The 13,585-nt window shown below is 39.9% G+C and overlaps 1 protein-coding gene across 1 annotated transcript in view; it reads right to left on the bottom strand.

Moving 5' to 3' along the window:
- The window catches only part of LOC5568726 (eukaryotic translation initiation factor 3 subunit A), a 39,863-nt gene extending 37,924 nt beyond the window's left edge, over nt 1-1,939 (bottom strand). The window contains exon 1 of the mRNA XM_001658055.2: nt 1,731-1,939. Coding sequence (XP_001658105.1) covers nt 1,731-1,779 — 49 coding nt within the window. The 5' untranslated portion in view covers nt 1,780-1,939. The remainder of the gene's footprint in view (nt 1-1,730) is intronic.
- Nucleotides 1,940-13,585: the final 11,646 nt, after the last annotated feature.

The raw sequence follows: 13,585 nt of genomic DNA, 5'->3' as shown, positions 1-13,585 counted from the left end.
TATTAACTGAGAGCTTTCTTTTCCAAAGTTGCCATTTTCGCATCTGTAAATCGTGTGGCAGGTACCGTCAACGTACCAGTATCCGCTCATGTTCCAGTAGCCCGCTCACGAGTTTAAAAAGTGAGATAATTTGAGTAAATACGCGAAAGATAGTCTATGCCCAGGGAAGTCAAGGAAATTTCCCTTATGAAAAGACCCTGGACCGATCGGGAATCGAACCCAGACACCTTCAGCAAGGCTTTGTTTTGTAGCCGCGGACTCTAACCACTCGGCTAAGGAAGGGCCCTTCTAGGAATGTTACAAGTACCTTATTGATGTGCTTTTCTAATATCTTGTACATATATCGTGTATGAACCAAAATGAACTTTTGTGGATTCTCCTGGAATTCCTTTAGGAATCTTTGAAAGATTTCTTGGCGTAACAACTGAAGAAACCACTTTAAGAACGTCTCGAAAAAGTATTTTTCGAGACATTCTTTAAGTGATTTCTTCAGTTGTTACGCCAGGAAATCTTTCAAAGATTCCACGAAATGTTTTCGGTACAATCCCTGTAGAAATTACCGGAGATATTAGCATTGCTTTGGTCAAGGATTCTGGAAGAATTCCTTCAAGCATACCTAGTGAAATCATTCAAAAACTTTCTGGAAGGATACCTGCAAGAATTTCTGTCGAAATTTTTTAGAGAATTGGACAAGTCTCTGAATGTATTTTTGAGTATGAAGGAATTTCTGCTAAACCTATTTTGGATTCACGTGGAAATTTGTATGGATATTACTTGACTATCAATCATTACACCAGGATTCATTGCAAAAAATAGATTTTTGTGTAGAAATTCCATCTAGGGTGAATTCAAAATTTCACCACAGATGTCTCTCCTGATACTCAGAAAAATTTGTCAAAAACAATCTGCAGGGTTCATTCCAGTTCCTTTTGCCAACTGATATTTTAAAAAGGATTCTTTTCAAGACTTTTTCAATAGTATTGCAGATATTCTAATCCAGGATTTCTTGAAAAATTTATATAAAATAATTACAGTATGGACAGTATCTTCGAACATTAACAAATATTTCGTTCAATACATTCATTGCAGTAAACAAGGAGAAACTTAAAGTGTAGCCAACTTTGGATGTAGGACACATAACTCCCATTCGTATGGAATTGAAAACAAATCCATATCAGAGATTTTGTTTTAGATATTCTGCCTGAAGAATGTAGTTTTTCTATGATTAAAACTAAATCCACGCCAAATTATCACGAAAGCTCAAAATTCACTTCCAATTTCGCGTAATTCTTAGAACCCTGAAAATGAAGACCTGGTCTGTCAGATATTGGTCCTGGATTTCGTCAAAATTCATTTGAATAATTGGGTCAAACATACAGTCTTCATTTTTGTTGAAACTAGTTCTCATAGTTCTTCTAGAAAGTCAGTAATCCCTAAACTTATTGATACTTCGATAACCAACAAAACATTTTATTTTATGGAATATTGTATTTAAAATAACAACAATATGTGAAACATTATTGTTTTGCAGTGCAAGTTAGAAAAGCTAACCCAGTTTTTGGATTTCTTTATAATCAGAACACGAAAATAATGATCATTCCTTTAGGACGACCGGCTTGAAAATAATGAACAAGTCACCCAAAAGTGGCTCGCTACCAGCCCTGCAAGACAGGTGCGGAGTGGTGAAAGGCCACCATATTGAAATCGGACGGTCGATTGTGACGACTTACCATTGGCCCGTTTTAGGGCATTTTCCGGACGTTGCATATACCGGGACATGTTGACATTCGTGGCAGCGGGCACCGGTCACTGGATTGGGACACAATTTTCTCACTTTTAGCACCGATTTACTGCTTTTAATGCACTTTTTGCGGTGACGAAATTTCACCACGCAGTCGGTTGCGCTTGTGACAGTATCGTGAAAGGGTGCTGCACGATGACGTTTGCGGTCTTCGCGACTGACGGATGACAGTGCGGATTCCAAAATGGCGGCATGCGGCGCGGGTTTGACAGGAAAGCGGAAAGAGTGCTAGTGCCCAGTGAGTTTGACGTGCACGCTAAGATCAGATTAAATGAGTTAAGTGTATTTTCATATCACCGAAAATAGCCATTTTCGACACCCACTGACACCCCTTCGTAACACTTTTTGCATGAAGAATGTTCTTATTTTTTGTATTGATCATTGAAGGTAGTTTTTGCAAGTGCTCACCGCATCAAAACAAGGGCTCATTCATTTATTTCATAACGCCGAAAATGGCCATTTTCGACACCCACCCACCCCCTCGTAACGCTTTTTGTATGAACACTCTACAAATTTTGTATGAGCTGTAACATCATGAGGACACCCACCCACCCCCTTTAGCGTTATGAAATTTGTGAATGAGCCCCAAAGGCGTATAAAAATTCTATAAATTTTGTATGAGCCGTAACATTATGAGGACACCCACCCACCCCCTTTAGCGTTATGAAATTAGTGAATGAGCCCTTTAATGATCCATTGTGTATTTCTTTCACTACTAGACTGCGAAATGCGGTTTCATATGTGCGAAAATTGGAATAAGGCGGCATCCACAAATAACGTAACGTTCTAGGGGGAGGGGGGAGTAGGCTAAAGCGTTACGACCCATACTAAATTTTTAAATTTTTCATACAAAAAGCGTTACGGAGGGGGGGGGGGGGTCAACAATTTTCAATTTTGACGTTACGTAATAAATGGACGCTGCCTGAAAGTGCAGGATTGCATCAAATCATGTTGGTGTTTTCAGAGCACCTACCCAAGTAACCAGTAGGCCGTATAAATCGGTCCCAAGTCGGTTCTATAGTCGATTTAAAAGCATGGCTAACAGAGCTAATAGACCATTTCCGTGAAAAAATATTATTGGCTCATAAGATTTCTATTAATTTACTGGACAAACTTTCCCAAGGAACCCATATGTTTTGAAGCCTCTAACTATTGAAAAACAATGAAAAACTGGCGGCACAGTAGTCCACCCCACGGTCCCCTACAATTTATATCTCTACGAAGTTTTTGGGAACCCCTATTTTCCTTATGAATTTATCTCCACGTGGTGGTGAATTTCGATCAGCTGTTCCTCCGCGGTCTCCACTTTGTTGCTCTTTGGATTCGGATGTCTTTGTTGTGTTTTGGCATGGTGCATGATGACAAAACATTGTCTATCTCTGTTGCTCTCTCATCATGGCCAATTGACTATCCTGCTCTTTGACATTTCCTGCAAGAATTGTTTCCATTTTTATATGGAGTTTACATTCACTGCAGGAATCGTTGACTTTGTTTTTATTCGAAATTTCGAGGTTATGTCAAGCGTGAAACGATCTATCTCCTCCTTTGATGCCACTTCTAAACGGTGGCAGGAATTCCCACATCCATCCCAGGAAACCACCTTGGTACTGGTCAAAAGGGGTCATGCACAAATTACGTCACGCTTAGAGGGGGAGGGGGTCGAGCCAAGTGTGACAAGCCTTACAAAAATTTCGGAGGACTCATACAAAAAACGTGACAAAGGGGGGGAGGGGGTCAAAAAAGATTAAATTTAGCGTGACATAATTTGTGTACCATCCCAAATATCTATATTTACCGGCGAATACATATTTCCCCCCAACTAATTTGAAGGGGGAAGAGAACCATCCCCAACGACCATAAAAATCCTTCATATCCTTCGCATGACGCTATGGTTGAATAGTTTTCAAAAAGGGTCCTGCTCTCTCCTGGTTTTGTAATCAGAGGAAAACTGACGACAAAAATTCCACTGCTTGGGGGCAAATCGTTTGCTGTTCTCTACTGGAAAACCGGAAGAGTTCCTGTGCCAAGGTTGCAGGAGCTCCTCGATTGCCATATCATTGGATCCGAATTAGGTCCAGCTTCCATGGGTACCGATTACCGAGGATTACCTACAATATGCTGCAGCGCAGTAAAATTTTCGTGGCTAGTTTCCGCCGGTCGCAAAAGCAAAGGAAAACAGGACCCTTGTCGAGGATTTTCGCGGAGCACCACAGCAGCTTCAGCAAAGGAGATGAAGGCCATGTGTAGGATTCCGTACTGGGATGTTCTGATTCCGTCTGGTCCGTATTCCGTTTTGGGATGTTCTTATGATTCCGGTAACGGTTTGAGGTTATAAAACGAAAATTGCTGCTCATAATTTTTTTAGATGTCGAGAGACACTTTTGTTGTTTGCTGAAATTTGACATTTCAGTATGTCTACAATGTGTGTATGTCTGCAGGGGTGTCATAGAACATTGTTGAAAAATCTACACTCAGTATGCCCATAGGGTTGAACAAACTGTGCCGCACGACGATTTTATGCTCAAAATGTGGTGAATTTTTAAGTTTTTAAAAAATTGTAAGAAAATCAGGACTGCATATAAATAAAATCTAAAAGCGTCAATAATCATTAAAAACAATCGTCTTTGGAAGAAAAATATAAAAACTGGGGGTAAGGTTTGACGGAAATGGTCTATTGGAACTATATCGTGATGAAGGGCTGCTTTAAAGCCACTGTTGGCGAATTATTCGGCTAATACACTGCCTACTCGTTCCGAGTCACTGAAATAAAATATGTCAAAATTTTATTGCACGCGGACTAAGGAAAAAAGAAAAAAAAGTTGTTTATTTTCTGAACCGTTCTTTTCTTTCTATGCTCCTCTCCACAGTTTTTTATTTGCTGCTTGTTCCAGATTCGAACTTATGTATTTGAAGCTCCTTTCGGACGATTTTCATTGCATTTCCCAACTGCTCCACCAACTCATCAATAATTTACATCGCCCTGCATCATATATAAAGTAAGGAAATTTGCTGTAGCCTTTGTGAGTACCCAGCAGAAGAAAGTTTAAGATACTGGTAATGCCAGCAAGATCGTGTAGGTAGTTAGTTAGACATGGATTCATTTCTTACTACATGAGAATGCCCAGATAGCTGATAGAATATGTTTTTTCGTGGTAAATCTCCTTTCCCCGCAATTGCTTTCACGTTATTTTTTGTACTTTTTCCCTTCCCGTTTTCTCTCATTAGTTAAGAAACTTCCGAACCCACTTCATTATCAAAATCTATATTGAGCAACCCGGGAGCATCATGATAGCCGCCATACAATGACAGTGTACCGAAAATTTTTGGTTCGTGGTACTGTCAAACTCAATGAAATCATGGAGTGCGCTCGAAATAGGGCGTACTTTGGAAAAATAATAAAAAAAGTTTCAATATTTATGTTTGGAATTTGTAATATCATTGAAAACTATTTATCACCAAACTGCGACCCTCGGGATGGTTTTGTGAGTTCCTCGGGAAGATTTTGTACGGCAAGCGGGTTTTGATGTGATGTGGTCTAGTTATCCTTTATATATATATATATATATATATATATATATATATATATATATATATATATATATATATATATATATATATATATATATATATATATATATATATATATATATATATCTATATATATATACAAAACAACTTTTACCGAAATAATTTCAAGCGGATTACATTACTCCTCAAGAAAAGTTCAAAATAAACATAACGCATGTTTGTTTGGCTCACGTTTTGATAGTTCTCGCTGCTTGATTGACTCACACTTTGACAGAAATTTCAGCTTCCACGAATCTCTCTTATAAACGATCATTAATGTGGTCCGCATGCTGTAAGTTCTTACAGCAACCGATCTATTGTTTTTGTAATTAATTTTTGAATATCTATCAATTTTTTGAACATATCTTATCGCACCCGATAATTTTACTCCGTTGTGCCATGAAACGTGATTGCCAAAAACAAATGTTATTTAACATTTGTTTATTGTGTTTATATGTTTATTGAGCAAAGGCATTTCACCAGCATTTCCTCTACTCACGCATTAATTTCTCGGGTAGCATTTATGAATCGGATATTGAGCAAAGGCATTTCACCAGCATTTCCTCTACTCACGCATTAATTTCTCGGGTAGCATTTATGAATCGGAAAAAAATGTTTCCAATTTGCATCATCGCTCAACACTTTTTTGTTTTGGTTGAAATCTGTTTTGCTTCTTTCGATATAAACGTCATGATATTGAGCCGTTCATAAGCATTGACAGCCGTTGCATTCGGCTTATTGACACAGGGTTTACAAGCCCTGTAACATAGAGTTATATACTCATATACGGCTTATTTCAGGGCTTGAAGTCTACAGTGTCTAGAAGCATTTGAAAATGTCTTATGATGCTAATAGGCACTGCAAATCTGTTTAACAGTTCATATACCGCTTATAACAGCGCTTAGTGATTACCTGGGTATGGATGATTTGCTGCTTTATACTTAGTGACTTATTTTCTCGAAACACTTCACATAAAACGGACGAAGTTTTTAAAATTTATCAAAATTTTTAGAGAAGGATTGAAAAAAAAACATTTTTACTACACCTAACAACTTAATGTGTAAAAGTTCATGTCATTATAGCCAAATCAAAGGCTTAAGACTACGCTTTCAAATGAAGCCTATTGAGCTTAAATCGGTTATGATTTCGTTGAGATACAGCTGAGCTAGCTGTTTGCAAAGTTTGCTAGGTGAACCATAGTTGATGAATTTGAAGCAGTCTAATTTTCCCGCACTTACGATGCTGCCAAAAATCGAAAACAAAACAGATCAATCTCAAATTTGAAGGAATCGTCACTCATTAGTATAGAAGTCGATAGAAAATACTTACAAGCGATTTTGCGAACATGAATTTTTGAGGTTTTGTCCGGCCATGCGCCACTGTGCATTGTATTTGATAACGTTTTCCTCGTTTCAAAATATTGTTGAATGTTTTACGCATTAGTTAGGTATCATTGATGTCTCCTATCCAAAAAATCATATGTTTTGGCAGTCCCAAAAGATTCAAAACAAATGCACTGGACGTCATGTTGAATCAATACTGGGTAGCTAATTATTGGCTCATTTCACCCCCTTGGAAGACACCGACTCGATTTGTGCAATAGCGCACTTTTAAATATTATTGCGCATTTCTTTCACCACTGGACTATCGCAGAAGTTTTTACAAGTGCAGAAACGCTAATAAAAGTGCGCAATTGCATCGAATCCGATAGGTGTCTTCGACTTATTTTCATAAATCAAAGAATAAGTGCTCTGATGACACCAACAGGATTCAATGCAATCCCGGACTTTTATTTACACTTTCGCATGTGCTTTCGCACTTATAAGTGGTGAAAGAAATACACAATTTTATGATTATTTATTTATTATGCGATAGTCCAGTGGCGAAAGAAATGCGCAATATGACCTGTTAATTTTTAGGTAACGCCACATTCCTCTTTCGCGGTATGATGTTTGTAGATGAGAATCCTTCCGGAATCTATCATACGCAGCGAACTGGACTATCGAAATTCATACACTTTGTCTTAGGCCCAAAGCACAATGTGAACGGCAACGCGGTACAACGACAAAACGGCATGCCCATCTTGATTTACACTTCACTTATCAATCCCATGTTGACTAAATCCTTTTCAACATTGACTTGACAAGTACAGTGTAGCTCAAGATGGGCTTGCCGTTTTGCCGTTGTACCGCGCTGCCGCTCACATTGTGCTTGGGGCTTTATTACGCGTGGTGTACACACGGGTCTATCGATCACAAGGTTCTTGGTTCGATTCCAGGTTGCTGCGAGAACGTTTTTTGTTTGAAAAATTTTGGTTTCATAAGGCAAATTTAGGAATTTAAACCCGATTTCTTGTGGCGAATTTGCATAAGGGGTTTCCAGAGGCAAAAAAAAAAATTGTGCGGTAAAAACTACCATTTAAGGGGGTTAACTTAAGGTGAAACAGTTTGGAATCAACTTCTAAGATTGCACTGAAACTTCAAAGGCACAAATCTCGCGAAGAAAGCATCCAACAACAGTGAACTTTTCATTTTGGCTTTGTGCACTAGCCGAAAGCTTAAAATAAGAAGATCAGAAACGTTTGCCAACTATTTCTCCAGTTTTGTGCCTTTGAAAACGTGAGTAGGGGCACAAGTCGGCCATTGTGACGGCCATCTTTGGATTCCGAGATGTTTCACCTTAAGCGCTCGCACCGGCAATTGTCAGCAGACCAGAAATGCGTTTGAAATATAACGTAACGCTACAGGGGGAGGGAGGGGGTCTAACATAGTGTTACGCTCCATACACAAATTCAATTTTTTTCATACAACAGATGTTACGTGGGGTTGGGTCTAAAATTCACAAATTTTGGGTTACGTAATATTTGAATGAACCCAGAGATTAGATTGATGAAAACGATTTCTGTCAAATGTACCAGTAAGGTGGTGGGGTGTACCACAAACATGGTAATTTGTTCTGAAATTACATGGTAATTTTAAGAATGGGCGTAGTCAGCTAAAATAGTAGGGGAACCTGGTCCAATTCGGACCCTGTTATAATTCGGACCATCAAGCATTTATCAATACTGGCGTAACTGTAGAGATCGTGAGTACCGTTGTTCTACCCACCGTCTGGCTTGGATCTAACTCAATAAATTTGACGCCTTTCGGTTAATTCGTTTGACTTTTATAATAGTTTGTTGTTTTGAAGTGCTCTGGTGTGCTGTCGGTTAGTAATTTTTCCAAGCTTCTGTAAGTGACCATTAATCTCCAATGTTTCTGTGTTATTTTATAATCGAATCCTCCAAGCCAAAACTTTCATCTGATCATATGGCTTTGATATATCTATGCACTGTTTGTGCTCAACTAGTTTGAAAATCACAAAATGTGTGTTGGTCCAATCCAGACCTTTTGATATGGTTCAAAAGGGACCTCTTGATTTTCAACTAGCACTCAATCTATTCTAAGAGCTCCACCCCGTGAAAGTCTTCTTGGCTTGGTAGAAAATCACCAAAAGTTGTAATATTGATCGATGATGTCTTTGTTTCTGGTGCGGTTAAGAAAAATTCTTCGAAACAATCTAAGAAATACGGTAGACCACCAAAATATAAAGGAATCAATAATCCAGCTACTTGAAAAGCATCTCCAGCCTATTTTGGATACGCCTTCCCAAAATAGTTTGACAATACGATACAAAAAGACGTTTACGATTTTTAGTTCACCTTTTTAACCCGATATTTTCATGCAAAGTTTAAATGTGTTGAAATTTTACTGTATTCAAGACCTTTTTGAATATATTTTGTCAAAATGACAAAAAGCTCCAAAATATGTATGTTCTTTTTCGCGATATCTTCCATATATGATGGTCCGTTTGAAATTGAATTAAGGAGAGTAAACTTTACTTAAATTTGAACCAGTTTTGGATTTCACTCTCGTTTTTTTAAGAATTTCACATTTTACTTGAGCTAGTTCTGACTCGAATTAAATTAAAAATTTTCACAAATCGGGTTTATTTTTTATGCTTGAGCTTACAGAAGAAATTCAATAAGCTTTGATACCAAACAAATTGGAGTTATATTTTATAACTACCATAGCATAAACGATAAAACTTAGGGTGGTCCGGAATAGAACATGGCGGGTCCGAATTGGAACAGGGTTGGTTCAATTCGGACCTTCTGGAGCATTTTGTTCAAACATGTCTAGTAATGTCCCGGTAGAAGATATCTCAAAACTCTCTGAGAGAAAAGTGTGCGCGCTGAATCAGGCGTTTACGTAAACATAAAACTTTTCATGTCGTTCATCATACCACAGATAACAGATGTTTATGCTAGAACAAAAATCTTCTGAAAACTTGTGTAAATATTCAAACTAAAACACGTTGAAAACACTAGCGCCGCCACACAACGTATTGCTGCAATCAGTGGTGAATATAAGTATCTTGAAATGTTTCATATTCACCACAGACATTACCATGGGAACTTAGCGATAACAGCGCCACCACGATATTGCTACTTGTGTTACCACTTAAAATCGCCATTAATTGTCTTACACAGTTTTACAATCGGACATAAACATCTGTTATCTGTGATCATACTGAAAAGATATGGCCAAAAAACTGTTACTAGGTCTGAATTGGACCATGTTCCCCTAATATTTACCAAAGATTTTTTTTTCCGTGTATGTATTTCGATAGCCCATTTTCCTGAGTGCAGGAGTCCTTCCGAAAAACTGCGGGAACCCTTCCAGAATTATTCGAGAGCCTTTTGGGAATCCTTCGCAATTCCTTGGGGAATGATTCCAAGGTTTTTCGGGAATCCTTGCAAGGATTCATCAGTGATGCATGTAGGATTCATCAGTCATCCTTGCAGTACTCATCAGATATTCCGGCAGGACTCATCAGGAATCCTTGCAGGATTCTTCAATAATACTTGCAGGATTGTTTAGTAAATGTTGCAGGATTTGTCAGTAATCTTTGCAGGATTCTTCAGTAATCCTTGCAGAATTCTTCAGTAATCCTTGCAGGACTTTTCAGAAATCCTTGCAAGATTCTTTAGGAATCCCTGAAGGATTCTTCAGGAATCCTTGTAGGATTCTTCAGGAATCCTTGCAAGATACTTCATGAATCCTTGCAAGATTCTTTAAGAATCCTTGCAGTTTTTGCAGCCTTACTGGACTCATCATTCAACTATCAGTTCAGAACTACAAATAAACATTAACTATTGTTTAATGACAGCTGAATAAAAATTTTATCTTTTCAGCTAAAAATATGCTCTTCAAGTTTAATCATATGTCAGTATTCAGCAATGCATAAAATTAGAATGAATAAAAGTTGAATCACAACTCTTTAAACGTTTTTAAAGATTCTCATTTGACTAGTCAAAATTGTTTTACTAATGGGCTGAACAAGACATGTTTAAGGGGACAGTATTTACCATTGATTTGAGAATTTTCTACAACCGAAACACAGTGAAAACATTTTCATCGAATAGGTTTCAGTTTTGAGCAGAGAAACTGCTTTTGAAGTTTCAATGATGATGATGATTACGATGACGGATTCTAGAACGTTAAATACTCCACCAACCAAATGTACACTGAAACAAGCGTTGAAGCACAGACAAACAGACGTAACAGCTAGAACAATTATCAATTTAAAACATAGTCTAACGAACATTAAAGCCCGATGCTAAGAACACTGTGTTTGGCAAACCATGAACTAGGTGGCGGTAGTGAGCAAACGTCAAACTCGAACAAAAGCGATACGAGCGTCACGAGAGGCCCGTCGGCCAACTACCAAATAATAGAATTGAGCGCTATTATGCTGTACGATCAAAATAATTCGAGAGTTACGTCTGTTTGTCTGTGGATTAAACAAAAGTTGGCCGTGAAAATTATTAAAATATTATTTAACATGATGCTACATTATACTGACATAATGGTGTTTGGTAATGAGGGTAAAAGTTTGTTCGGCAGAAATCCTTGCAGAATTATCAGGAATCCTTGCAGGATTCTTCATAAAGCCTTCTGAGGGAATCCTTCCAGGATTCTGAGGGAATCCTTCCAGGATTCTGAGGGAATCCTTCCAGGATTCCGAGGGAATCCTTCCAGGATTCTGAGGGAATCCTTCCAGGATTCTGAGGGAATCCTTCCAGGATTCTGAGGGAATCGTTCCAGGATTCTGAGGGAATCGTTCCAGGATTCTGAGGGAATCGTTCCAGGATTCTGAGGGAATCCTTCCAGGATTCTGAGGGAATCCTTCCAGGATTCTGAGGGAATCCTTCCAGGATTCTGAGGGAATCCTTCCAGGATTCTGAGGGAATCCTTCCAGGATTCTGAGGGAATCCTTCCAGGATTCTGAGGGAATCCTTCCAGGATTCTGAGGGAATCCTTCCAGGATTCTGAGGGAATCCTTCCAGGATTCTGAGGGAATCCTTCCAGGATTCTGAGGGAATCCTTCCAGGATTCTGAGGGAATCCTTCCAGGATTCTGAGGGAATCCTTCCAGGATTCTGAGGGAATCCTTCCAGGATTCTGAGGGAATCCTTCCAGGATTCTGAGGGAATCCTTCCAGGATTCTGAGGGAATCCTTCCAGGATTCTGAGGGAATCCTTCCAGGATTCTGAGGGAATCCTTCCAGGATTCTGAGGGAATCCTTCCAGGATTCTGAGGGAATCCTTCCAGGATTCTGAGGGAATCCTTCCAGGATTCTGAGGGAATCCTTCCAGGATTCTGAGGGAATCCTTCCAGGATTCTGAGGGAATCCTTCCAGGATTCTGAGGGAATCCTTCCAGGATTCTGAGGGAATCGTTCCAGGATTCTGAGGGAATCGTTCCAGGATTCTGAGGGAATCGTTCCAGGATTCTGAGGGAATCCTTCCAGGATTCTGAGGGAATCCTTCCAGGATTCTGAGGGAATCCTTCCAGGATTCTGAGGGAATCCTTCCAGGATTCTGAGGGAATCCTTCCAGGATTCTGAGGGAATCCTTCCAGGATTCTGAGGGAATCCTTCCAGGATTCTGAGGGAATCCTTCCAGGATTCTGAGGGAATCCTTCCAGGATTCTGAGGGAATCCTTCCAGGATTCTGAGGGAATCCTTCCAGGATTCTGAGGGAATCCTTCCAGGATTCTGAGGGAATCCTTCCAGGATTCTGAGGGAATCCTTCCAGGATTCTGAGGGAATCCTTCCAGGATTCTGAGGGAATCCTTCCAGGATTCTGAGGGAATCCTTCCAGGATTCTGAGGGAATCCTTCCAGGATTCTGAGGGAATCCTTCCAGGATTCTGAGGGAATCCTTCCAGGATTCTGAGGGAATCCTTCCAGGATTCTGAGGGAATCCTTCCAGGATTCTGAGGGAATCCTTCCAGGATTCTGAGGGAATCCTTCCAGGATTCTGAGGGAATCCTTCCAGGATTCTGAGGGAATCCTTCCAGGATTCTGAGGGAATCCTTCCAGGATTCTGAGGAATCCTTCCAGGATTCTGAGGGAATCCTTCCAGGATTCTGAGGGAATCCTTCCAGGATTCTGAGGAAATCCTTCCAGGATTCTGAGGGAATCCTTCCAGGATTCTGAGGGAATCCTTCCAGGATTCTGAGGGAATCCTTCCAGGATTCTGAGGGAATCCTTCCAGGATTCTGAGGGAATCCTTCCAGGATTCTGAGGGAATCCTTCCAGGATTCTGAGGGAATCCTTCCAGGATTCTGAGGGAATCCTTCCAGGATTCTGAGGGAATCCTTCCAGGATTCTGAGGGAATCCTTCCAGGATTCTGAGGGAATCCTTCCAGATTGGGAATCCTCCAGGATTCTGAGGGAATCCTTCCAGGATTCTGAGGGAATCCTTCCAGGATTCTGAGGGAATCCTTCCAGGATTCTGAGGGAATCCTTCCAGGATTCTGAGGGAATCCTTCCAGGATTCTGAGGGAATCCTTCCAGGATTCTGAGGGAATCCTTCCAGGATTCTGAGGGAATCCTTCCAGGATTCTGAGGGAATCCTTCCAGGATTCTGAGGGAATCCTTCCAGGATTCTGAGGGAATCCTTCCAGAAAAATGAGGGAATCCTTCCAGGATTCTTCGGGAATCCTTCCAGGATTCTTCGGGAATCCTTCCAGGATTCTTCGGGAATCCTTCCAGGATTCTTCGGGAATCCTTCCAGGATTCTTCGGGAATCCTTCCAGGATTCTTCGGGAATCCTTCCAGGATTCTTCGGGAATTCTTCCAGGATCCTTCGGGAATCCTTTCAGGATCCTT

The sequence above is a fragment of the Aedes aegypti genome, chromosome 1, assembly GCF_002204515.2.
Source record: "Aedes aegypti strain LVP_AGWG chromosome 1, AaegL5.0 Primary Assembly, whole genome shotgun sequence".
Taxonomy (NCBI): Eukaryota; Metazoa; Arthropoda; class Insecta; order Diptera; family Culicidae; genus Aedes; species Aedes aegypti.
Note: the sequence above shows the minus strand (reverse complement) of the source record. Positions and strands in the feature narration are given on the sequence as shown.